Source organism: Fusarium musae, chromosome 4, assembly GCF_019915245.1.
Source record: "Fusarium musae strain F31 chromosome 4, whole genome shotgun sequence".
Taxonomy (NCBI): Eukaryota; Fungi; Ascomycota; class Sordariomycetes; order Hypocreales; family Nectriaceae; genus Fusarium; species Fusarium musae.
This window is the reverse complement of record NC_058390.1, coordinates 592,060-616,865: the sequence shown is the minus strand read 5'-3', so window position 1 is coordinate 616,865 and position 24,806 is coordinate 592,060. Positions and strand designations below refer to the sequence as shown.

Genomic DNA, 24,806 nt, shown 5'->3' with positions numbered 1-24,806 from the left:
CCTGGCACATAATTTGATACAACACATGATTGATGTTTGCAAGAGCGCCGGAGGCAGCGGCGTATTGCTGCAAACTCATCTACCCGGTTATATATTCTTGTTCCACGATCAAAAGCCAAGGAATTCTCTGGTGACAGTTTCGTGCATGTGGCCCGGCGATATTGCCCGCTTTCATATATCAAGGTTGTCCAAGGTAGCTTTTCATGTTTCTAATCTGAGCGTTCAATGGTCCTTTCGCTCTCTCCATATTCTGTCTATTTTCGTTTACGAAGGTTGGTAGATCTGTGTCGAACAAGAATAAGGTGAGATTCTTGACCTTCGGTAGACGAGAAAAGATTGGCAGATCCTTTTCCATTCTCATCTCGAAGTATGCCTGTGGCATGGGAGGGTCAGATGGCCCAGCCTAGTTTGACCCGTGGCTGGAACTGTCGCTCTGGTCGTCGGTGTCCGGGGCTAATTCTGTTAATAAAGGATATTATATGTTAAATCTTATGGGGATACTTACGAGCTTCATCTCGGCGGAGCCAAACAGTTCGTGACATTGAGAACATTCTCTGAAGGCGAAAGGTTCAAGCCTATGTAACTCGAGGATTATAGATAAGTCGTGGTTGCAACTGGTCCATGTACTGATTGGTAGCTGAGACCATCTCGAATCCCTTGACTACAGCCACGATCGCAGATAATGTTGGAATTGCTTCAATCTCTATATTTTACCCTTTGATCAAGCCGTCGAGTAGTTTGCTGACCAGGATGTTTTGTTTATATTGCATACATACAAACATTCGTGAGACTGCAAGGCCGGCTGTCAAAGGTTGCATGCGGCCTTCTTCAGCTCTGTCTCCCCGTCCCCAGAAATCCCAAACGTGATGGACCGCGGATCAGCTCCACGTCGCTTGTCTTGGGTGTGCTAAGGGGGAAGAACTTCCAAATACCACACAGGAAAGCAACAATAACCAAAACAGAGATCACAACTTCGGCGCCATCTGGCATCTCGAATGCAATGGTCAAAGCCATGATAAGTAGTTTTGCTCTGGTGAGGAATGAAATTGTTGAGAGATCCATAACTCATGAACCAGGTTTCCAATTAATGTCAAGGCGCGGCCGGGCAAGTTTACGGACATATTTGGCCGCCTCTTTAGGAGCCACACCATCAGGAATCATCTTGAACTCCGTGCAACTTCTTTTCTGGATGTGAGTGACAGTTTTAGTATTATCGTGTCAAGTAATATATCTGAAATGCCTGATTTATCAATGGAAAATGCCCAAGTGGTCCTTCATCTTTTTAATCTGTTCATTGAACTTGACCTCACGAGCTGATACCCATGAGTGCTGTCGCAGCTGGCAACGCGAGGAGAATCAGGGGCAATTTCAGCATTGCGCTTCTATTCGCTTTTGGATATAGGCTGGATGGTAGCAGGCAGCTGGACACTTGATGCAGGAGGCAAAGATTCCCTCCTCTGTTTCCGGCTAGTGGAGGCGTCAGAATAAGAAAATGCCTGCGATGTCTTGTGTAATTCCACTGCCACATCTTCATCTCGAAGACACCCGATGACAAGCCCGAGTTGTTGAAAGAACTGGCCATATGAATGAGCCAGTTCAGCATTGATGTAGACTTGATTGAGTCGTCCTCGCCTCCGAAGTAGCTGGGGTCCGTCAATCAATACCCTTGTCTCCAAGGCCCGTCGTCGGGCGAGAGCATATTGCACACTAGTGGTACGAAGTAGATGTCCAAATAAGGACGCCTATATAGTAAAGAGTCCAGCAAGTTTGGTGAGACTTGTCATTGCCAGCCGGCCCTAGTTGTTGAGGGACACGAGGGGTTGTTGTTTCTAGAAATGATCAAATGGTGGTGTTTTAGAGTCCCACGACAGCTAACATCTTCATGAGCATCACTGTTGAGCTGCGAGAAGTCCTTCAGATTGAGGACGAACTTCCATAAAACCTCTTCTTCTTTGCGTGGTCAGGCGTATCTCATGTATTCCCCTCCCACATGTCAAGGGTTTTCTTAGTAAGTTCCGGACCACTCTTCTAAGTTGTATTTATATGGTAAAATTGACCAGCGGAGACGTAGAGCTCGATCATCCTCCTGACATATAGTTTACTTTCTGTAAATAATGGTTATGGTCGAGGCTAGGGGAAGCTGGGAGCCTTCGCCTTGGCCGCCTCCGCCTTGGTTGTCTCGAGCTGCATCTTGAGCTCTTCATTAAGATTAATCTGCTTTGTCAACTCCTCTTCTGCAGAGCGCCAGAAGTCGAATAACATTTCTGACGGTCCTCCGCCAGCGCAAGGTTTTTCTTGATGTCCTCATTTTCGATGGCAAGCTTGCCGTTGTTCTCCTGGAGGTGATTGAAGAGATCGTTGACGAATTTGTTTTCGGTCTCAATCCGCTCGACAGGGTCTTCCTTTGGCCTTGTTCAATCCTGAAATCTGAAAGCGATATTGGACTGATGGCCTGTAGAGACAACCGTCCATTCTCATCCTTCTGAGGTTGGCCCAGATAATTGACCCATATGACCAGAAAACCCATTTTGTTGACCTCAAGCTCCTCCGAACAGGACAGGAGGCTAAACTCAACTGCCTGGGTGGCAGTCCAGAGCCGGAATCCAATCCATTGGCAGCCGAGGAAGATATGCCCTCATATATAGCTTTATCGACCATGCATGCCTAGTCTATTGGCTTCAAGTGCGGTATCAAGACCAGGCAAGGCGCGTAGGAAGTTGTATACCACAGGCTTGCCTTGGAATAACGTGGTATAAGACTAGAACCATCCAGCTATGGCAGTCTTGTGGAAGTCGTCATGTCAAAATCACCATGCTCATCACATGTTGACGTTCGCAAGTATATATATAGGCACGCAAGGTTGCCCTTAACTGTTCTATAATTGTTCTGTGTAGAAGAGATATGTCAGGAAAGATGGTGTTGAGACTACGACTGTCTTGATGGTTTGGTAAATGTGATGGATGATTTTAGTTTCGTTGATGTTTTGGTTGATGTGTTGATGCAAAGTACGATCGAAGAAGAGATAAATGGCCAAGCTGTATGTTGAGAATTATATATAACAGAGAAACATCCAAAATCGAGAATGTCTTGGTGCTGCTTTATCCGCCTCTCTTCTCCGATCCGCTCTGCGGTATTACTGGCTTTGCAGAGTAGGTTGAAATTAGAAATAGCTTTAATTCATGCTACGTTGTAGGCAGGCTGACAGAGAAAGCCTCATTACGGACTGCCAACTCGGAAGCAACCGTAAATGCAGTTATTGGTATGATAGACACCAAATCCATCCCCTTGTGGGCCATTGGAGATGATCAGATGAAGTCCAAAGTATGGATTGATCCTCTTAGTAGTCCTCGTCGGTAGTATCCCTTTGTAAATTCCACCGCAATGATCGTCTCTCTGTCCTTACGAGCTTGAATCAGCAGCATGAAGGGTTGTTTTAATAGGCTGCAGTACTCAAAAAGGTTAATATTGACGTTTTGGCTTGTTATAATGTAACATCGGTTGTCTGTACAGCTTGAGGGTCCAAGTTCATCTCTCTGGGCCCAGGGCAAAGCCATGTGGGCGAACGGGGTTGGTCGATATTTTCATCTCCTCAGATAGACGGCTCAAGACTGGGGGTTGTACAAATAGAACTTGTTTCTCCGGGAAATGGCTCGACTAGTACACGTAGGCCGTACATATTGAATGACAGGTAGGTAGTTGGTGAATCGGTGAAGGTATTGCGGGTGAACCTTGGATCCACAGAAGTTCGTCGATGTGGAAGACATGTAATAATATAGATAGCGATAGAATGGTTCCAGAAGATATTATAATTGGGAATAGCCTGAACTGGCCTCGGCTTGAGAGATGCTGGTACGGGAATGGTACAGTGACGGAGGGAAGTGCGTGTAGCACTACCTTCTTTCGCATCTCCGTCGGAAGACACCCTCAGAGTTGCTGAGATAGTCCCTGCCGTTGACAAATCTCCATGGTATTCTCGTATCTGCGCGAATTCCACGGTTGAGAAAGTGGTCTTGGGCCGTGGACGAATGGTCACCGGCACGTTAAGATCAGTGACCAGCATCAGGGTTTGCCGGGAGGTAACAACTCTTCAAACAGCTAATTAAAAGCCTCTCTGACCAGTTTGTCGACAAGTTGTTGTTTCGCGAGGATCTTTGATGGGGCCGTAGAAGAGGAGTGCCTTCATGGTAGCACAGGCCGCGAAATTGGAAAACCTGGTGGTGATTGATTGTAGGAACTCTTTTCCCGACCTGTGCTAGCTGGCTTGGCAGTGGTTTTATACTGACATAGGAATCCATGAGAAGCTTGAGATTCCTTTTGTCGTCCGTTTAGCCATTGGTCCCATATCTCGTCAGACTTTTGGGTCATGAGCTGGTTTCCACGTTGCTTCCGTGAGAAGGTGTCAACGTCTATAGATTCGTGACCCGAAGACTAACCAATGGTTCCTATACTATCTCTAGGATCATATAGTGAGACTTTTTCCAGTAATCTTCAAGCTTACTGTGAGTATAATATATAAGATAGCAGTCTCAGCGGTGTTGCATGTTGTGGTCAGCCGCCCATGGCAATGGTTTTAGCCAGGATGATCATGTTACGCTGGGCTGGCGTTGACATTTACCCACCCATAGCTTCCAACATAGCATCCAATATAGTATCCAAGGACCAGATATGATCACACTTTTATATTTGATCTCTAACAGCGGGAAGTACCATTTGGTACGGATATAGCTGCATTTGCGGCTGACATCAGTGAGCCGTGGGGGAATTTTGTTTGGCACGGAGTAGGATGTGTATACATCATAGCGTATGGACAGATGAGGAAGTGCTGGTTGAAACATTCATGCTTCAACTTGAGATGATCTTCTTTGATAAAGAAGTTAGCAGGAAGAGGCATGTCAAACATGCTGGGTAATGTTATCGTGTTATGGCTCGTGGTTATGTGTGTAGGCTCATTGATGCGTGGATTCCCCGATGAAACGTCCATTAAGTCGTCCATATAGTATCGATCCGCAAAGATGCAGACTTGCGCATGATGCAGCAGTGTACCTGCACCGGTGTTGCTTACTGCCTGGGATGTTGAATGCCCGCTCCTCGAAGTAGAAGCCGACGGTCATTAGGAACGATATCGAGAGTTTCGGTCTATACAGAGGTATATAAAGTCGAATACGGCTTGAACATGGATGGCGAATTCGGTCTTTCTTGTTGTCTACCTCGTAGCAAAACACACATCGTGCCTGTTGGCAATCGGCTAACGGCTGGTGGTTTGCTCCCACGAGCTTACGCCCCGGGTGGAATATAGGGAAAATCATCTCTAATCGAACAGGGAACTGCTTACCCAGTTTGATCCTGGGTAGATTCTGTCGGAAAGTCTGACAGAGTGGGATGGATTGGTTGTCATTCGGCAGAATTCCCTGTAGCCACCTTTCCAGAGTATCATCGTTGTCCTCAGGTATATCACAACGAGTTTAAGATTGCTTATCATCTCAGAAGAAGAAGAAGTGCATCTCGTGACTGGATCTAGAAAGATCAGTTGGCCATATGAGCGTAGTCATCCCAACAGAGGGCATTTGGTGCTCTGTATATATGTTGCTTTCCGGTAGTTGTGTGTTGAAGGTGATCTCTCCGTTGGTTGGTCATCCTTATGGGTAACAAGGAGACGGACCTGGAAGTTATCGTGTTAGTGAGAGTGATATCAGTAGGGGAGAAGTTGTCAACTTACGAGGTAAAATTGAGGCCGCCCTGTGGTACTCGATCGCTCCTAGGCTTGTTCCAGGCTTAGCATGATACAGTCTAGATACGTAGTGCCTTATCTGATTGAGAAATTGTTGTACAAAATATAAGCCCTGTTGCCTTAGGCCCCTGTGTAGGGTCCTTACATTTTGTGTAGGCTAATGGCACAGTGGTTTTGTTTAACAGTTATGAGCCCGGGAGGCTTATTGATAAGCCTGTAACTTCTGCTGTTGAAGGTTATGAGTTTGAACCCTAGAAAAACTACCCTAAAAATAGAGCCAGGAAAAGTCCCTTAGGAAAAAAAAAAGACCCTTGTGAAGGAAGTGTCCTGAAGAGCCCTAAAAGTATATTTTACTGAATAAGCCTAGTGGAAATAGGGGGTGTGTTATACAAAATATAAGCCCTGTTACCTTAGGCCCCTGTGTAGGGTCCTTACATTTTGTGTAGGCCAATGGCACAGTGGTTTTGTTTAACAGAAATCTTGGTCTTTATCGCTAATCAAGCCCCTCCAGTCTAGCAGTCTCGTCGGTGAGTTAATAGATCTCTGCCTCATTACGCTTCCAGACTCGAACATTTGGAAGACGGGAACGTGGATACCGAATTTAGTGCAGGTCATGTCGTGGTTTGCGGTTACGTCGAAGTAATGCATGGCTTGCATTTTGGCTTCCTTTGGTCATTGCACACTCCGTCCCATCATCCGCCTCATCCTCAACCTCACCTCGTCCTCATCCACATCATCGGCGCGGCTGGCACGCAGACTCCCTAAGATATATATAACGGCACGGACAAGCATCTCCTATTCCTACCTCTTTGTTGCAACCACGCCGTCTGGCTGTTGAGCTGTTGTTGTTGAGATGGTCGTAAGGCTTCTACTTGGTGACTCAACAATTGTGAGTACATGAAAGAAACGTGCCAGTTTGGGTTTGCTATGATGCCTCGGTGCCGTGTCAACTTTGAACCGTCACTCTCGGCGTGTTGGTTGCTCAACTTGTTTGTATAGCCCACCTCAAGCTCCGGGCGGAGGAGGATACTCATGTCCTGTTCGATTCGTGGCCCATCATCGCTCGGATGAGCTCGTATGCGCAGATTGAGTGTATCCAGCACCAGATAGATTCTGCAAGTCGATTTAAGAGGTCGATGACCATTAGCCACTTGAGAAACGCAATCATAGGCCGCGACTGGTTATTCTCAAATGGACTGAGGGGGGTGAACTTCTCCAAGACTGCGTCTCCAACCTTGTCCTAGTTGTATAGGACGTAGGTAACGGCAAACAGGCGGATATTGGTCCACGCTACAGCAGCTGCCGATGTAGTTGAATCCACTAAAACACTGCTGCTGAAGATTCTCTCACTTGAAGATAAAGCCCCCAACTTGGCGGGTGGCTGCAAGGAGTTCACCATGGCTGCTTGGTGTTACTCGGTATTTATAGGCTCTCTGCTGCTGGTATGTCTTTAGTCTTTTGTCAACTTTGACATCGACTATGCTGTGGCTCGGGCTGACGCCAGGCATGCATACCACAGTAGTTATTAGCCTTGGTATCTATACCACTATGTTTGTAGCCGAGCAAGAGCTCAGTAGAGCCGTAGCAGTCCGTTCCTTTATAATTCGATAGGGCGGATTGATCAATCAACGCTGTGTCTTTCCGATCTGGTCGTCCGCAAACTTCTCAAAATGTCGAGAAAGTCTCGAGATGGATTGTGTCCAGTTCCGGGCAAAGGAACAGGGTTCCTTAGACGCTGTCGTCAGGGCCCGTTTGACGGCAAAGGTGAACTGTGCAAAACCCGGTGTCTGAACGGGCCGTATATGTAGATCTTCTTCCTGCCGGATGTTGCATCGCGGCGCTGTTGGGTAGCCAGCCTCCATATTGAGCCAGCCCCTTCTCGATTGGACATGACCACTTGTCTCTTCTGACATGTGGTCTCCAGGTAGTACCAGCGGTCCAGGAGTAACAGAGTGTCACATGAGATCTGCTTTACCGTTTAGTTGAGCGCAGACTTCAGTACCAATCATTGCCATCCGAGGGGAGGGGATGAATGCCTTTGGATGGGTGAACCCCAGATAGGCGGCACACTAACCCACGCTATCTGTAGGCCCCTTGATAGGGTTGAGGACACGAGACCATGGTAGCCGGCGGGAGGTGTGGGCGTGCTCGCGAATATATTTATCGACGCGTGCCTGGGCAATGCTGTCATCGACAGCATGCTTGTGGAAGTCGTCCTCTAGGAGGAACCACTTCTGCGTGACGTTAGGCGGCACTGGCTCGCCATTCCGCCATGCCTCCGAGTCCATGGGGTATTCCATCCTCCCGTCCGGCAGCAGCGCTGGTGTCTTAGTCGTGCGCCGGGAATAAAATTTGCACAGCAGTGGCTTGACTACACTCTTGCCTAGATCGACGCTCCAACACCTGCGAAAGGGGGAAAAACGTGGGCTGCGTCGCCGATCTAGACTGTACTACCATTGAACCAGCTGTTAAATCTCAATGTAGAACCATAATAAGTCAGTACTTACTGTTAGCATTATGATATATATAGGTATCTATTATCGAAAGGTGACCTGCATAGGCGGCGATGCGGTACTGCTCCCATTCTCGGCGCTCAAGGTCTGGTTATGTTGACCAGTCAGGCTTCACATTCTCGTCAACATGGAGCAAGGCAATGTTCTCCAGGATCGTCTCGTCTACAAATTGCTTGATTGTGGCATTTTCGCTGCCTTCGAGATATTCCTTGGCGACTCGTACCTCAGCTAGCAGGGCATGCTAGTCCCTGCTAACCTGAGGGTCTGAAGTGCGAAGCTCAAAACGGGCAAATTACCACGAGTAGTTGAGGGGGTCGCCAAACCATGGCTCTTGCTGTTGAACCACTCTTTGGCTTGTTGGTAACAATGAGTTTATCGTTGGTGGTGACGGCAAGGATACTCAGCATATTTTTCCAGTATCCCTGAGCGACACCATTTTTGGCATCAAACTATACATAAGTTAACCACGAATATGGGGATCGACTATGGGCCCTGGCGTGATCTCCAGGTCTCAGGCCTGGAGCCATTTCCATTTTCAGCTCGTTGTCGCGCGGCATAATGAAGACCTCTTCATCCTCTGTCCCAAAATCAGTCCAGGCCTGAGACCTGGTGGCGAGGCCGGCCGGGGATTAACTCAGTGCGAATACCGGTAGTCTTCGGTTTTGCAACACCTGAGGGGTATCCCATTGAACATATATAGGACTTCCAGTTGAAAGCCTGTTTTTGTTTGATACAGTTGTCTCGGCTGCGTACAGATAATACGCTTGTTGCTAGCAAACTCCCAAAACGCAATGTGTTGACGGATTTCTGCCTGGGCTGTTAAAGGCTTTTGTCTAGTCTTATTGCTCGTTTATATATATAAGCAGTGTCGTTTGGGCACTGGTTGAGTGTGACATGACTCTGGACATAGCTCTCGGGCATTTATCTATTGAGGTGCCGAGCTGGGCGTGCTTTCTTGTAATATTGCGGGATGTGATGCTTGATATGCCTGACCATTGACAGCTTCTTTCATGGCTTCGGCTCTCATCTTTCCTGGAGAGGATCGTTGCTGGAGCAAGGTTCGTTCGCGAAGGCTAAGTCTTGGATGATGATTGCAAACCATGTTCCACGGAGCATTTGGTGTTTGAGTGATAGTAAGGCTAATTGAACGCTGCCGAAAAGAATATATAATCCAGGGATGCATCAAGTACCTCTAATCTTATGGCTCCGGAGGTTGAGGTCCAGAGGAGAAAATAAAGGCTTAGTCCGGCTTTCTCACAGGCTGTGCTGCATGGCGGGGACCATCGAGGTGCAGGAAGCGAATGCCCATGAGATCGAGGTGCTGATGGGATCTTGACGTAGTTGACAGTCGGGAAGAACGAAGTCCATGATGGTCCTACAGGATCCTGCATAAGAGTAGACTTTGTCCACAGCGACGGACCTCTTGCATCATTGTTAGTCATGAACATAGACATTGATATTGGGCTGGTTACTTACCATCTTGACTTGCAGTCCCTGAGAGTACCTTGATCCATTTCTTGTCTTCAGCCATCAAACCACTGTTGAGTGTCATTTCAAAGTAAGGTGACAGCCTGCAGCGACTGGCGATTTAGCTGAAACGATACTATGATGGACGGAGTAGGTTGGTCGTAATACTGTACGCTTCCGTTGATGGAAAGACGGTATAGAAAAATGCCTGTCGGGTCGGGTCAGGTCAGAAAAGTAACAGTCAAAGTTGGCGCAAGTAGACTTTCTCTACGAGACAAAAATACCTACTCAAGTGTCGTCCACGCGGATAATCAATAAGATCTTCCTGCATGCGCCAGAGTTGACCGAGTGCCTGGATCTGCATTCCCATGTTGACAGAGTACTCCATGATGACCCCGTCCCAGCAGGCATGATGGGAGTTGATGGGAGTTTACCCCCAATCAGGATAGCTTCATCGACGTGATCATGCAGCTGACTGGGGTACGTGGCCGAGTTGAATTTCTTCACTGCCGCATTCCGCTCACCCTGCGAGTGCTTGCTCTGCATGGTGAGGGTGCGGATACCCAGTGCCTCTAGCATGGCGAGTATCATCCTACATTATGAATGTCAGTACGGGCCCGGTTAAGAGAGAGGGGCTGAAGCCACCCTTTTCGAACTGCAGCTCGAGGGGGGTTGACTCGAGCTGCGATAGGGTCGACTTGCTCAACGTACCAAGGGCGACGCACTTCCGGATGCCCCAGACAAGAGCAATGATCATCAGAGCGGACAGAAGGATTTCCGGCTCGATCAAAATGGTCACCATATATACTAGAATAAAGTTAGCAAGGCTGTCCTAAACTTCTACTGAGCTTAGTTGGACTTACCTAATTATTTTCGTTGCTTAAGCATGATCGCTTCATATACTGGTACCGTCGTCAGGTGCCAGTTTGAGGGCGTCATTCCGGGCGGCTATGTATGATTCGAGATGGGTCACAGTCACTGAGGAAGGCCCCGAACAGGAGAGCGAAAGAGAAATGGAAAGGTATATACATATATATGTGTGTGTGTGTGAAGATGTTGTCTGATGTAACGGTGCTGAGTTGTGAGTTTACTGAATTCTAGCCCGGATATCTCGGGGTATTTATACTTTTCAGAGACAGACTTTACATAATCGTGTTTTCACTTGTCATCACTCCATGATATGATGGTCGTGGTGTTTTCATCAGTTTGCCCAGGTTTTGCTTTCTGCCTAAGCAAAGAGCAAATATTTATGTTGGACGGGTTGTTGCACAATCAAGTTTCCTTCAGCATCATAAATAACAATTGCAAACTCAATATTAATATTGATTCTGGGCAACATCATTTCCATTGCGCACCAAACCCCATTTTTGACTTGCTTTTCACCAAATGTCTTCCACTGTGGTTTCCATTCCACTGACAAATCTGACCAAAAACATGAGCAACAATCTTTGTCTTCCCAATCCTGCGTCGCTTTCCTTTGCTGCTTTGCCAATAGCAATATGAACCTGCGTAATACCCCTCTCCCTCGTTTCCTGCAGCAACCGCTCACTCCTCCGGCTCAACAACCCGTCGTCGCTTCGCAGGACGTTCGGCCTCTTGTTCGGGGGGAGGGGATATGGCAGAAGACGTGGCTGATGAGCGCTGTAGTTTCTCGGTATACTCTCTTTCCTTAGCTTCCCAGTGGTCTGAGATCTTGTTCTCTTCTTCTAGCTTCTTCAGCAATCTTTCTCGGGCCTTCTTTGAGGCACGGGACTTCTTTTTGAAATGGTCCCTCTTGCGTTCTTGGACCTTTCGGATCACTTCCTTTGCTTCATGGACCAGAGCTATGAGCTCTTTCTCTCTCTTTTCGAATTTATTTTCCAGTTCGTCCAGTTCGTCAATGTCGGTGATGGCATCCATGTCGGGAATCGTAACCTCATCTTCTTCGTTCTGTTGTTCCGCCTGCTCCTCATTATCTTCATTCTGCTCTCCGTCCAGCTGCTGCTCTTGTTCTTGGTCCTCCGCCTGTTCATCCTCTTGTTCGTCCTCCTGTTCTTCCTCTTGCTCTTGTTCTTCGGCCTCCTCTTGTTTCACGTGTTTTTCTTCTTCTTCACTTCCTGATGAACTTTGATCCTCTCGTGCTTTGGTCTCCCTCGGTTTCTTGCCCGTGAAAAGTTCCATTTCTCGGTCTCTGTCGTTGAGCATGGGATAATACTCTGGGCCGCGCCACATCTCAGGGACACCCCAGTACCTGGCAAACGCTTTTGCAAGGGTTTGAACGTGCTCGCTATCAGGCCATAAGGCCTGGAGCACCAACAGATAGGGATAGTAGTAGAATTCGGGATCATCTTCTTGCCCTTTTCCTTTGACCTTGGCGTAGAAGGAATGTTTTCTTGGGGACTCGTAATCTGATAATAGGCGGAAGTCTTCCATGACCTCAATCGTCTTCTTGGCCGCTTGTCCACACATACGTGGCTTAGCTTTCTCGAAAGCTTTCCAGAGCAACTCCGGTTCTGTTATCATTTTGTTTGCCCTTAAGGCAGCTTTGCGCTTTGGTCTTGCACTGCAGGTCTCACTCATCTTTCGTGAGCCCGGTTTCGCGTTGCAAACTTGAAGGTCTGGTCTGAAGCGTGTTTGAAAGATTGAACGTTTCGCACAGAATTCTAATGTATCTCCCCGCGTTTCTACAAGTTGGTGAATTTTGAGATCAGACGTCGTGTTAGGGGTGAGAAAAAAGAAAAAACTTGAACGGAATGAAGGTAGAGTTGTTGTGATGAAGCGAGCGTGGAGCAATGAATCAGAGACTCGCGGGTCTATTTATTTTGCATGCGCATTGCACTGCAGAACTAAGGAGTTAAGCTTGGCTGTTAGCTCCTATTCTCCAAGCCTTGATAGGATTGAGAAACAGTTCTTCAGGTAAGAGGTCAATTACTGATCTATTGGTTTCCTCTCTATTCTCTAATGCTATCCTCGACACACCACAAAAGTCCTAAATAGAAGCCTACAACAACATATCAACCACATTTTTCCATGCCTCTACTTGAACATCAGTTTTATCAATACCGGATTCTTACATTGAGGCTGTCTGAGATGGTACCTAGCATCTGGCGTCTTACTCCTCCCCAAAGTAGGATACAGATGGTGTTACAAAGAGAGTATGGACATGTATTTCTATATCAGTGTCTCTTCACTTGTATCCTCTACCTTCCATATAGATTGCAACTCATATACCACCCGCACACTCTTTCTGCATTTACTCCATGATCATCCAATTGGACCTCATCCCTAAGAGATATAAACAGGCATATCACTCCCAAATAAACTCCCCTTCTGAATCTGCACATCATCGCGATGAAAATCATGCAGCATAAGCCAACAAATCATTCTAAGAGCAAATGTACACCAGACTTCCTTCGCAGCACGAAGATACGCTGCATACTCAGCCGTCTGGGCCGCTTCCCCCTTGACGACCTGAAACTCGGAATCTGCGTTCTTGAGATTAAAGAACGTCATCGATGCTGATCTCAACACGGCGGGAAGAATTTGATGAAAGTATGCCTTCATCAGGGTGTCTTCTTTGTTGCTGCCATCAAAGCGTGGGAATGATGATGTTAAAGAGGTATTGTTGAGCTGTGAAAGAAGTTCTTCAAAGTGCGCGCTGACAATTTCTTGTCCAAGGTATGCTCGCTGACTTGCATGCTTCGGTAGAGTGTAGTCTTTGAGTGAGTCGTCAAGTCCGTCAAGAACAGAGTGCAGTGCATCCTGTGCTTGCCAAGTGTAGCTCTGAGGGGTATCATCTCCAGGTCGAATGCCTGTCTTCGTCGCAAAAATGGTGCTCACATGAAGTGATAGTTCTCCGTTCACCATATCGGGGTCGTCGTGAAGATATCGTTGATACGCAGCGAGTAGCTTGGGGAGTGAGAAAGCTCTCGTGCTCCAGACGCAGTAGCATGGGTTGGGGATATATCTGAAGCAGAGATCTTTGATGTGAAAGACTTGTCCGATCATGCCTATCAGTTCAAAAGTGACTAAAGATGTTAGCTCTGCCAGCTTGATGTGTGAGAGGAGTGCTTACCTGGAAATATGTGAGATGTCACAGCTCCATCCCTCAAGAAATAATTAACCGCCTTGCGTCCACATCCAAACGAAGACAATGTCTCCGCGATCTCCATCCGACTCCCCAACCCAACAAATGGCCACTCATACAGTGAATTACTACCCTTATACTCAGGATGTCCCTCATTAAATATCGTGGGAAGCTGTCCAAAAGCAAGTCTCCTCACCGCTTCCGTCGGAATCGTTCTATTCCCCTCAAACACAGCCTTCTCCAGCGCTTGAAAGTGAAACATGATCCCCAAACCACTAATCCTGTGACCTTTCACAAGGAACCCATTGCCTTCAGCTTGATAAATGTTGTGGAAGGTGTTGAAGTCTTTCCAGTATATACCAAGCATAGCGAGCATTTCTATCAAGCTGCTCATGGTGGTTGTAGCGTAGGGACGGTTAATCGAAGGAGGCATGTCATCCCAGCTTTTCTTCTCGCGTTGCAGGGCGACGTTGAGGGTGTGCTTGCCCGCGATGGATGTGAGTATCGCTGTTGCACTGGCTGGTCGAGGCCTCAAGCCCATGATCTGTTGTCTAGTCCAATTCTGCGATTCGTTCTCCATCTTTTGCAAGCTCGATAGTAGCGCAAGCCAAGTTGCGCGCTCATTCTTAACGAAGCGCCCTGTCTTGGTCAATGTACCGGTAGATGGTGGCTCAAGATCAGTCCACGTATCATCAAGACTCTTTCTCGTGCCATCAAGGAAAAACACATCCGCTCCGTCGATAGGTCCGTTCACAGTCTTTGAAGTAGTAACAAAGATAACGGGGACTTCGAATTGAATCTCCGTTCGAAACTCTTTGGGTCGCCAGGCTTTGGTCCGGGATTGATGCCACCTCCCCATCACATTCTCACCACAATTCGGAGGCGATCTAAACTGCTTCAGGGAGAATGGCGCTCCTGGAAGAGGTTCCACTGGAGACTTGACAACGCTTCTCGTCGTGATGGCTCTCATGAGATCTCGGGATATGCGTTGATTGCCACTCAATTGGGTGTAGAACTCGGGGTGTTGGAGTTCCGTCCTGCTCATGATTGGAAAAGCTGATAGGATGGATGAGTCGTCGGCGAGACTGAAACTTGTCATGACCGATCCTGTGATGGAACGACCGTGGGCAGAGTGTATTGAGAAAGCGTCTGTTGAGTTGTACACGCGCTTGTAGACGCCTGTCTCCTGAAGCGCTGCTTCAAACTCTCGACGTGGTGGTGAAGTCGTGCCGTTACTCTCACTCTTTGTCGAGGTTTCCGCTGAAGTTGAGCGCTTGAGTTTCGGCATTCCTAATTCTGGAACACTCGATGTCGGGAAGCTGAGTGATTGCTCTGCACTTGCGTGAAAGTCACCCCATTCATCTTGATCGTACTTCCGTGATGTCGCTACTGAATCGGTTTCTGTGGTATCATCTTCTTTCAAGTGCAATGTCGGAGCCATGGATGACCTATTTGAAGGGATGAGAGTAGAATTGTCGGCGATGAACTTGTTAAAGAGTGCTTCGAGACCTTCAATCCGCTTCTGAGTTGCTTCGCTGCTACTGAGGACGGCATCAATCTTGAGTTCCAGAGCGCGCTGTGACTCCACGATAACCACGTCTGACTCGCTACCTCTTGTTAGCGCCTTCGATATCAAGAATTAATGAGACTTACCATTGCAGAATGTTCAAGATGAGAGTGACAGACCCTTTGTGCGCCTGAATCTGCCGAATATACTTGACAACATCATCCTGCACTCTCAACCACTTGACCCGATCCCACCTTGTCAAAACGACCTTCCCATCTTTATCCAGCGGCTTCAGCGTGGAGATGAGGTGATCACACGTTTTGATCAATTCACTGATCGTGACAGTCGCATCATGAAGGCCAACCGACATCTTCGCCGCCTTTGGCACCGAATCTGGATCGTCGATTAAGCTCTTGAGGCGCTTGATCGCCCAGTTGATCTCCTTTGTTTCAGCGTGTGCCCAGAAGACTGTTCGGGGACAGTCTTTTATGCTGGTTTTGACGGTGTCGAATGTTTTGATCACGGCTGCGGAGACTGTGAGTAGGCCTGCGACGCCGCTGGCGATGCTGAGGGGATCCATGGCCGAGAGGGCAAGACGATGATGGACGACATTGTGAAATTCGTTGCGGAGGTTGGGGGCTATAGATATGGTAGAAGAGTTCAGCTGAAAATCAGGCTGTGGTTGCTTAGAAGCGATAGGGTAGATGATATGCAGCTTTTGAGCGATATTGCCTCGATGATGTAGTCATTCGCACTTTGGCTTGGCGTAGGGCTGGAAGATTAGTCTGTCCGGCTGACAAATACAGGGATAGTAAGGTCGACCATTGAAATATGTTGAGCATGGGCCGATTCTCATGTATCTTGTCAGAGTCGGACTGCGTCTTGTCCTCAGTTTGCTTTTGTCTGTGTAACACCGGCGAGGGATGACAACAGATGGGTCAAATGAGCCAACAGATTATGCGTTACGTACTCACCTGAACTACAAGACATGTCACATATGGAGGTTAGGAACATGCATGGTCTACAGTAGTTTGATTAGTTTGGCTGTGTTTGTGGTTGTGCATGTGAATAGTCTAGGGTGGCTTGTTACACCTCATCACACCTCAGCTCAACCACTACCTTGATACTAACAAAATAAACACTCATTAATACAAACTGAAACATTAAAAGGAAGCCTAAACTCGTCAACAGTCCTTGAAGATGCACCCCCTCAGCTTGGCATCACCCCAAGACCTTCCAATACAGTATCAACGCCCCATCCATGCATCCAGCCGCAAAATACAGGGATCCTCAAACAACTACCACTCATCTGTCTCTTTTCCCCTCTTTCCCCAGCCCTACAAGCCTAGGTGGGCTGACATGCGGGCACGCTACAGGGGTAACACGGCCCGTGAAAATGGGACTTTTGGGGGCCAAGCTCTTTCGTCGTTGGACACAGCTACAGCTACAGAGACGGGCGGGTAGAGCGACGCCCGTTCTGGTTACATCTTTCTTTCTTCTCTTTTCTTACTGCATGGACGAGTGTTGCATCTACCGTTAGGGGTTGTTTTGATGAGTTGGCCGCTTACAGCTGAGATGTCGTTAAGCGCTGTGGTTTCTGGGCGTGCATGAGGATAAAAGGTCAGCAAGTCTCCTCTCTTCCTCTCCTCTTCTTCATTCTCTTTTACTCTGTTAGTGAGGAATTGTCTTTATGATTGTTATTGGTTTGAATAGTCAAGCAAGATGCCTTCATCTTCTTCCTCTAGTTCTTCCTCCGCAAGCCCATCGTTTGCCGAGATTGCGTCTGGTGTCGCTGATCTCGGCGACAGATCAAAAGTCACGCCTCAGCAAGCGATTGACAAGTTTTGGAAGCAGTTCACTACCAAGAATCCAGGCAAAGGTACCCATTCCCCTCACTGTCATATCAAGCATATGCTAACTGAACAGCAACTACTGTCATTCCCTCAAACACTTACACTGATCTCGCCGCCAAAAGAGGCAACCAAGTAACCACCACAACAACCCAAGCATCCTACGAAGACGCCGCAGCAACATGCCGCGCCAAAGTCGAAAAGATCGTCAAGGAGTGCCGTCGCATCAACAAGAAGTATCGCGATCCTCACTTTGACATTGAAGTCGATCTCAAGCTCTACCGCAACGACTGTCTGCACTCTCTCTCCAATGTTGAGAACTACCAGCCTGGTGAGGATCTTCGTCCGCAGAGTGTGAAGCGCGTTGGCGACATCTTTGAGAAGCCTTGTTTTTACATCGATGGTCCTACTGCGAATGATGTTAGACAGGGACGAGATGGTGATTGCTGGCTCATGGCGGCGCTGTGTACGCTTAGTGAGAAACCTGGTTTGATTGAACGACTCTGTGTTGCGCATGATCAGGATGTTGGTGTTTATGGGTTTGTGTTTTATCGGGACGGAGCTTGGATTTCCGAGATTGTTGACGATTTCGTAAGTTTCTCGCCTGTTTGTGTGCCGTCATACAGAACTGACAAACCTTTAGCTGTATCTCATCAAGCCGGACTATGATGAGGGGTACTTTGACAGGATCCTCTTTGACGACATTGAGCGCGTTGATCCGGATGAAGCGTACCGTCGCATCTTCCAGTCCAACAGCAGTGCGTTGTACTTTGCGCAGTGTCAGCATCCTCAGGAGACTTGGCTGCCTCTTCTTGAGAAGTGTTACGCAAAGGCTCACGGAGATTACGGTGCAATTGAGGGCGGTTTCGGAGGCGAGGGTATTGAGGATCTTACTGGTGGTGTCACCTCAGAGCTTTTGACCACTGATATCCTTGACAAGGTATGTTTCACAATGGCAATGCGTATCACAGTATTAACGAGTGTGTAGGAGTACTTCTGGAGGGAAGAGTTACTCAAAGTCAACCAAGAGTTCCTTTTTGGCTGTAACACTGGCATCTGGGGCCGTGGCTGGGGTGAGCGCAAGGGCATTGTTGAACTCCACGCCTACTCCATTCAGAAAGCTGTCGAGATCGATGGCAAGCGACTCCTCAAGCTAAAGAACCCTTGGGGCAAGGGTGAATGGACCGGCCCATGGAGTAAGTCGTCCCAATCGTACCATAATGAACAATGCTGATAAAGGACAGGCGACGGCTCAAAGGAGTGGACTGCCGAGTGGCTCCAAAAGCTCGACCATCGCTTCGGCGACGATGGAGATTTCTGGATCTCGTATGAAGACCTACTTAGAAAGTATCAGGCCTTTGAGAGAACCCGTCTCTTCACCGACGACTGGCGTGTCAGTCAGCTCTGGACTACAATGTCTGTCCCGTGGGCACTAGACTACCACGACACGCACTTCTCCTTCACCCTCTCCAAGCCCGGTCCTGTTGTTCTTGTGCTCGCTCAGCTTGATGATCGTTACTTCAGAGGTCTTGAGGGCCAGTACATGTTTGAACTGGGTTTCCGTCTTCACAAGGCTGGTCACTCTGACTACGTCGTGCGAAGCCAGACACCATACCGCATGACGCGCTCCGTCAACGTTGAACTCGAACTAGAGGCTGGCGACTACGAAGTCCGCGTCAAGATCAACGCCACTCGCAACCAAGATATCTTGCCCATTGAAAAGGTCATCAAAGACAACGCCAAGTCGCGTCGCGAGAAGCTTCTCCGCATTGGTCTCGCTTACGATCTCGGCCACTGCAAGGGCCGTTTCGTCGAGACTCCCGAAGAAAAGGCCGCCCGTAAAGAGCACGAGGCCAAGATCAAGCAGAAGAAGAGAGACAAGATCAGGGCAAAGCTTCTCAAGGAGCGCGAAGAGGCTCACTATCTTGCTACACGGCAATTCGAGCGGGATGAGCATAAGCGACTGAAGAGGAAGGAGAAGCTTGCCCTTAAAAAGGCTGCTAAGAAGGCGAGACAGGAGGCTCGTAAGGCTGAGAGAGCTGCTATCAAGGCTGAGAAGGCGGCGAACAAGGCAGCTGAAGCTGAGGCTAAGGCTATGCTTGAGGCAGAAGAAGCTGCGAAGAAAGAGAAGGAGGAAGAGGCTGAGGCTGAGGCTGTGAAGGAAGAAAAGGTTGAGGCTGGTGAGGAGAAGGCCGAGTCCAAGCCCGAAGAGCCCATGACTCCCGAGTCCACCGCAGACGATGACTCTAATGAGAAGGATGATACCAAGGAAGCCGAAGCAACTGAGCCTAAGGCCGACGAAAAGGGAGCTGAAGTCGACGCCGAAGAAGAGGAGGAAGAGCAAGACATCGAGAGCGAACCCGAAACCGATGTCGAAAGCGTCGGCACGCTCCCCACCCTCGAAGACCGCGAACTCTGGATCCACGTCGACAACTACACTGGCACCATCTCTTCCGACAGCGACTCGGACAACGAATCCACCACCTCCTCCAGCAGCTCCAGCTCCGAAGTCGAGAAAGACCCCTGGAACGCCGTGGTAGTAGCCGGCATCCGCATCTTCCACACCGGGCTCGGCGAGGGCGAAGACGACAGCGACATCAACCTCAAGGTGATCCGGCCGATCCCCTTTGGGAAGGATGATGAGGAGGTTGATGTTGGGAAGAAGTGCAGTACCAAGGTGTTGGATGTTGATGATAGTGCAAAGGATGCTACGCTTGTGGGGGATGCGAGTGAGAAGATTCGGTTTATCAAGGGGGATGGGGGGAAGAGAAGAACTGCTACTACGTTTTTCTGATGAGGATTGAATTGTTTGGATAGGTTATGCTAGCGAATTGATGGATTTGGTACTGGGAATGTGTTTGTATGTGGTGGTCAAGTGTCGCGTGCTGAGTTAAGCTTGAATCTACGCTTACCTCTTTAAGATGTAAGGCTGAAACGACGACGACGACGACTACTCTGATATACAGGCTGTGGAGAAAATTGCTCAAGAGAACCATTCTTACGAATTTGTATCTTATCTAGTCATTGCAAAAGGTCGTCAAAGTTCCTGGTGAGACCGCAAAGTTGTCATATGCAGCTCTGCTTACAATCAACCTGCAACCACACCAGACACATTTCTTGCCAAGCTTGAGCAGAAGCATGATAGAGACCAATTATTAATTAGTGATCACCTCAATCGGATACTGCTTCTTCATCGCAAAGGAAGAACTTTAGAAGCCAATCCCGTCAGCTCGAGCTTACTGGTATTTATCCTCGAAAGCGTCCTTGATTATCATCTAAGCCACGATAGTGGACAACACTAACAAGACCGGGGATGCAAGTATCTCAAAATAGCTCCCTAGCTCCCGCGACTTCTCACTCTCAGCTGTTCGCAAACATACAATAGCGGTAATAAAGTCTCCGAAATTATGCTGTAGCATCATCAACAGATCATCAGTTCATCTTGGTAGCACACGACGCGAAGCCTTGGCATGCTGACAGCATTCAACAACCATGCACTCCTACATTTACACAAGCATTTTTGTCGATTGAGATTTAGGATGTAATAAAAAAGGACCATCAGTGGAGACTGTCAGCAACGTCAGATCCACAATCTAGGGAATCAGAGGCGAGGTGCAGACAGTTACACAGCCCTACTGTCGTTGTCCGGGGGAGAAAAGGATGCACTGACCTGTTTGCGAATGGACGATGATTAACTTATCAATTGAACTCTTCATAATGATATAACGACGTTGAGATGTGAAGCATGCCCGTTCCGTTCCTTGACGTGGCTGATAATGCCGAGCTAAGATAAGATCTGCAGGCATGATTCGCATTGCATTGCATTCATCTGGGACATTTTGAGGGGATGGTAACACAATGACAGATACAGACGAAACAATAAGTAGGCTATATTTACAGAGAGACAGATTCAGACTTGCTGTAACCGAGCCTTGCGATCGATCGTAACTTGTCCACTCAGACTTCAGTCAGCCTCCCTTTTAAACCTGAACAAAGCTCAGCCTTACTGCAGCTAAGCTATATATCCTTGTATAGTAAATTGGGTCTGCATCATCTTCTCAGCAATCCTTCATAACCAACAGTCTTGGCAATTCTTATTTGCCTCGACGAGCTTGACTTGCTCTTCTTCACTGCAGAGGGCTAGGTAAGGTTGTCGGTGTATGAGGCCCAACCGCGCACAAACACATCCGCAATCCAAGATCATCAGTGTCTGCCGATCTAAAACTTGGTCTTTCTTTGTGTCTTGCATCCCTTCTCTCTATGTCCCTTGCGCCACCCTTCGCCCAGCGATCCCTGCCGAAGGAATTGCACCCAACCCAACAACACGCATCACAATCTGACAGGATTTAGCATGGGTCCCTCATCCCAGCATCTCCAGTTCCAGTTTTGCATTCCCCTTCCATAAACATTAAAAAAAAAAACACAAAAAGAAAAAGGGAACCTCTATTCTCGCAATGGCCGAGCCAGAGGACATACACGCCCGCAAGCCCTCCGGTATAAACATATTCGGCATCTCTGGCAGCGGTTATCATCATCTAATGCCCCACGAAATGGCTGATCTTCACAACCAGCCCTCGCCGGAAGCAAAAAGGGGCAGTCCTCCCGAGACACCGCATTCCTTTCATAACCTGCTCGGCAGCCACCCAGCGGGGAGTTCTTCTTCTAGTCCCAGAGTCGCTGATTCTCAAGGCACACCTGAGCCGTACTCTGAGATTTGGGCCCCGTCTATGCCGCGCGGTGGTGATGAGAAGAAGAGCGATATGCCTAAGACCACGGAGCGAGAAGTCAAGATTAGTGAGGGAGGAAAGCTTCCTAAGATTGTGGAACCGAGGGGGGATGCGATGGATGATGAGTTTGACGATGAGATTTTTTATAAAAAGTTTGGTAAGTTTCGAATCACTTTGTTGAGGGTATGAGACTTACTTGAGTAGCGGAACCTCCAAAGGGTTGTTCGACAACACGAGATATTCACCAGCCAAGATCAAGTTGGCTCTCAATTACTATTTATGTTCTGTCAGTCTACTCAACAGTCGGCAGCGGAATCTGGCTCGTCACAGCCATCCTCCAACCCCGATGGGGCCACAAAATCGCCTCTGGCGCATCCCTCTCACCATCAACAGCAACGACCCTTGCAGCACTACTAGCAAAGACCATCGAAATGTCCTTCGTCACGGTCTTTGTCTCATGTCTAGGCCAAGTCCTCACCCGCAGAGCGTTTATTCGAAAAGCGCATGGCATGTCACTTGCTGAGATGACGATGAGGAACTGGGTCATTCAGCCTGGATCTCTCATCACTCACTTTGAAACACTGCCTTCGTCGTCATTGACGCTTCTGGGGATGTTGTCGCTTACTGCTACGATTGCAGCTGCGTTCTACACTACTGCCTCTGACGCGATGGTCTCACCGAAGTTGAAGTCTGGGAGTTGGGAGCATAAGGAGCTTATTGGATATGTGCGTGCGTCGTATGCTAATGCAGCTTATGTGCGTGAGGACTGTCCGTATCTTTTCAACATTACAGAAGATATTCACGCCGCCGAGTCGTGCATGAATGTTCAGTTCTCAGGACAATCTTACAGGAATTTACTGAACTACATGAACATGTGGACGAATCTCAACCAAAACGGAACCGAAATCTCATCGGATTTGAAGAAACGGCCTGGTGGAACGACGCTACTCCACGATAACACTACGCTGTACTCCTCCTGGATCGAGACTGAGCACGGCGATGTTGAAGCGCATTTTGAAGAAACGGGGCGTATTATCAACAATGTCACTCTTGCCCTTCCTCATCCAGGCGTCTACGGTGCTTCTAAACTCAAAGTCAACGGAATTCTTCAACCTGATGATCTCGCTGGAGTGGGAGAGTACACTGTTCGAGCTGGCGTTGTCTCACCATCTGTCAATGTTCTATGTGTCGATATGGATAAGGAGGAACTTGCGCCCCTTGTTTACACGACGTGGCCTAACGCCAAGGTCAACAACACTGATATCCCTGGCCAAAAGACAGGATGGTCTGGTTGGACGGGCGAAGTTCCTCAGCCGCTTGATGGCAAGAACAAGGATTATTATCTCAACCGGACTGATGTGGATGATATCTTCAGATGGGGACCTAAATACGAGCGTCGACCTCCTGTCTTCCAAATGGTAAGTCTATCACCTAAACCTCAAGACCATGTCTAATTTGTGCAGTACCCCTTTGACTTTAACCTTCTCACCAACGCAACAGTCTATGCAGCCGACGCCATCTACACCCTCGGCAAATCACCCGAGAGCAAAAACTACACGGTCTGCCAACTTCGATCATGGGTATCTCCCAACTGTTCTACCGAGTTCAACATCTCCGGTATCGCCGGTGCCAGCATGAAAGCTCATTGTGAAGACGACGGCGACGAGAACGCTTATCGGCGATCATTCCCTTCAGATCAAGGCTGGTCTGCTCCCTCTCTGGACTGGAAGGTAAGTTTCACACCGTCCATTATATGAACAAGACTAACAGTGTGTGCAGTGGCTCGCTGATCAATGGCGTTTGTCTATGGATCTTAATGGTGGCTCTGTTAACAACAATGCTTCCAACGCTCGAATCCTTACTCAACTTTCCCTTCACGAACCAAAAATGCCAGCTTCTTATCCTTCACTTGCTGAAGCTCTCGCCGTGTATTCCAGCTCTCTCATCATGATCAGCGCCATCGACACGCCTTTCCGTCACTATTGGGACCAGGACCCAGACGCGTACCCCGAAAACCTCATCCCAGCACCTGGTTTCCCCCAACTCTTCAACGCATCCCTCATCACACAAGAATACACATCTGGACACACCCAATCATGGCAGAATATCTTTTACGTCGTTCTCGTTCTCGTCTTCGCCATCAATTTATTCTGTCTTGGATACTTCATCATGCGCTCCGGCCTAGTGACAGACTTCACCGAACCGCAGAACTTATTCTCCCTGGCGATCAACAGTCCACCAAGTAATTCGTTCCATGGTAGTTGTGGTGGAGGTCCTGAGAAGAGACATCTTGTTGTTCCGTGGAAGGTTGCATATGCGCCGAGTGCGAACCATTATTTCTTCCAGGACAATTCGCCTGGAAAGGATACGTCTGAGGGGTTGAGTACGGCGAGGGAGTATGGAGAACCGAGAGTGAGTAGTTATAAGAGACTCAGCATGAGTAGGACTTGGCTGTAGACAGATCTGCATATATCATTGTTATATAAGCAAGAGTTCCGAAATGCATGGTTAGGGAGTTATCATATTGGGTTCATACACTGCCGCCGCACATACGTACATATACATATTGACTACCATCTGATCATGTATCTTAGCTGTGATCTGAATGTATTGTCATTATATAAGTCAGCATTCTAAAATGCATGATTAGGGAGTTATCACATTCAGTGGGGGGTAATGCACTACCACCGCACGCATATATATATATATATGTCGTGAATACATCTGATCAAATACTCTTTTACAATTCCTTGACTTTAGATAGATATGCATATATCGTTGTTGTATAAGCATGTATTCTAAAGCACATAGTTAGGAAGTTATCACATTCAGCTGAGGGCAATACACTACCACTGACATATATACATATATATACACCTTGAATACCTTGATCAGATGCTTTTTCATAAGGACTTGGCTTCTTACACGGTGATCTTATGCCAACTGGA

General features: G+C 48.0%; 5 protein-coding genes across 5 annotated transcripts; 2 read left to right on the top strand and 3 right to left on the bottom strand.

Annotated features, from left to right (window-relative positions):
* Positions 1–9,996: 9,996 nt before the first annotated feature.
* Positions 9,997–10,510, bottom strand: J7337_005142 (uncharacterized protein; the record flags this gene model as incomplete). The annotated part of the gene is made up of 2 exons (XM_044822824.1): positions 9,997–10,280; positions 10,354–10,510. The coding sequence occupies 2 exons, from the start codon at positions 10,508–10,510 to the stop codon at positions 9,997–9,999; spliced, it is 441 nt and encodes a 146-aa protein (XP_044681315.1).
* Positions 10,511–11,253: 743 nt separating this feature from the next.
* On the bottom strand, positions 11,254–12,267 carry J7337_005141 (uncharacterized protein; the record flags this gene model as incomplete). Its single annotated transcript, XM_044822823.1, has 1 exon — positions 11,254–12,267. One exon carries the CDS (start codon positions 12,265–12,267, stop codon positions 11,254–11,256), a length of 1,014 nt encoding a protein of 337 aa, XP_044681314.1.
* Positions 12,268–12,940: 673 nt separating this feature from the next.
* On the bottom strand, positions 12,941–15,861 carry J7337_005140 (uncharacterized protein; the record flags this gene model as incomplete). The annotated part of the gene is made up of 4 exons (XM_044822822.1): positions 12,941–12,972; positions 13,089–13,715; positions 13,763–15,381; positions 15,428–15,861. 4 exons carry the CDS (start codon positions 15,859–15,861, stop codon positions 12,941–12,943), a joined length of 2,712 nt encoding a protein of 903 aa, XP_044681313.1.
* Positions 15,862–17,003: 1,142 nt separating this feature from the next.
* On the top strand, positions 17,004–19,925 carry J7337_005139 (uncharacterized protein; the record flags this gene model as incomplete). The annotated part of the gene is made up of 5 exons (XM_044822821.1): positions 17,004–17,160; positions 17,208–17,722; positions 17,775–18,071; positions 18,120–18,327; positions 18,376–19,925. The coding sequence occupies 5 exons, from the start codon at positions 17,004–17,006 to the stop codon at positions 19,923–19,925; spliced, it is 2,727 nt and encodes a 908-aa protein (XP_044681312.1).
* A 1,660-nt stretch (positions 19,926–21,585) lies between these two features.
* On the top strand, positions 21,586–24,344 carry J7337_005138 (uncharacterized protein; the record flags this gene model as incomplete). The annotated part of the gene is made up of 5 exons (XM_044822820.1): positions 21,586–22,015; positions 22,150–23,276; positions 23,322–23,588; positions 23,638–24,270; positions 24,303–24,344. The coding sequence occupies 5 exons, from the start codon at positions 21,586–21,588 to the stop codon at positions 24,342–24,344; spliced, it is 2,499 nt and encodes an 832-aa protein (XP_044681311.1).
* Positions 24,345–24,806: the final 462 nt, after the last annotated feature.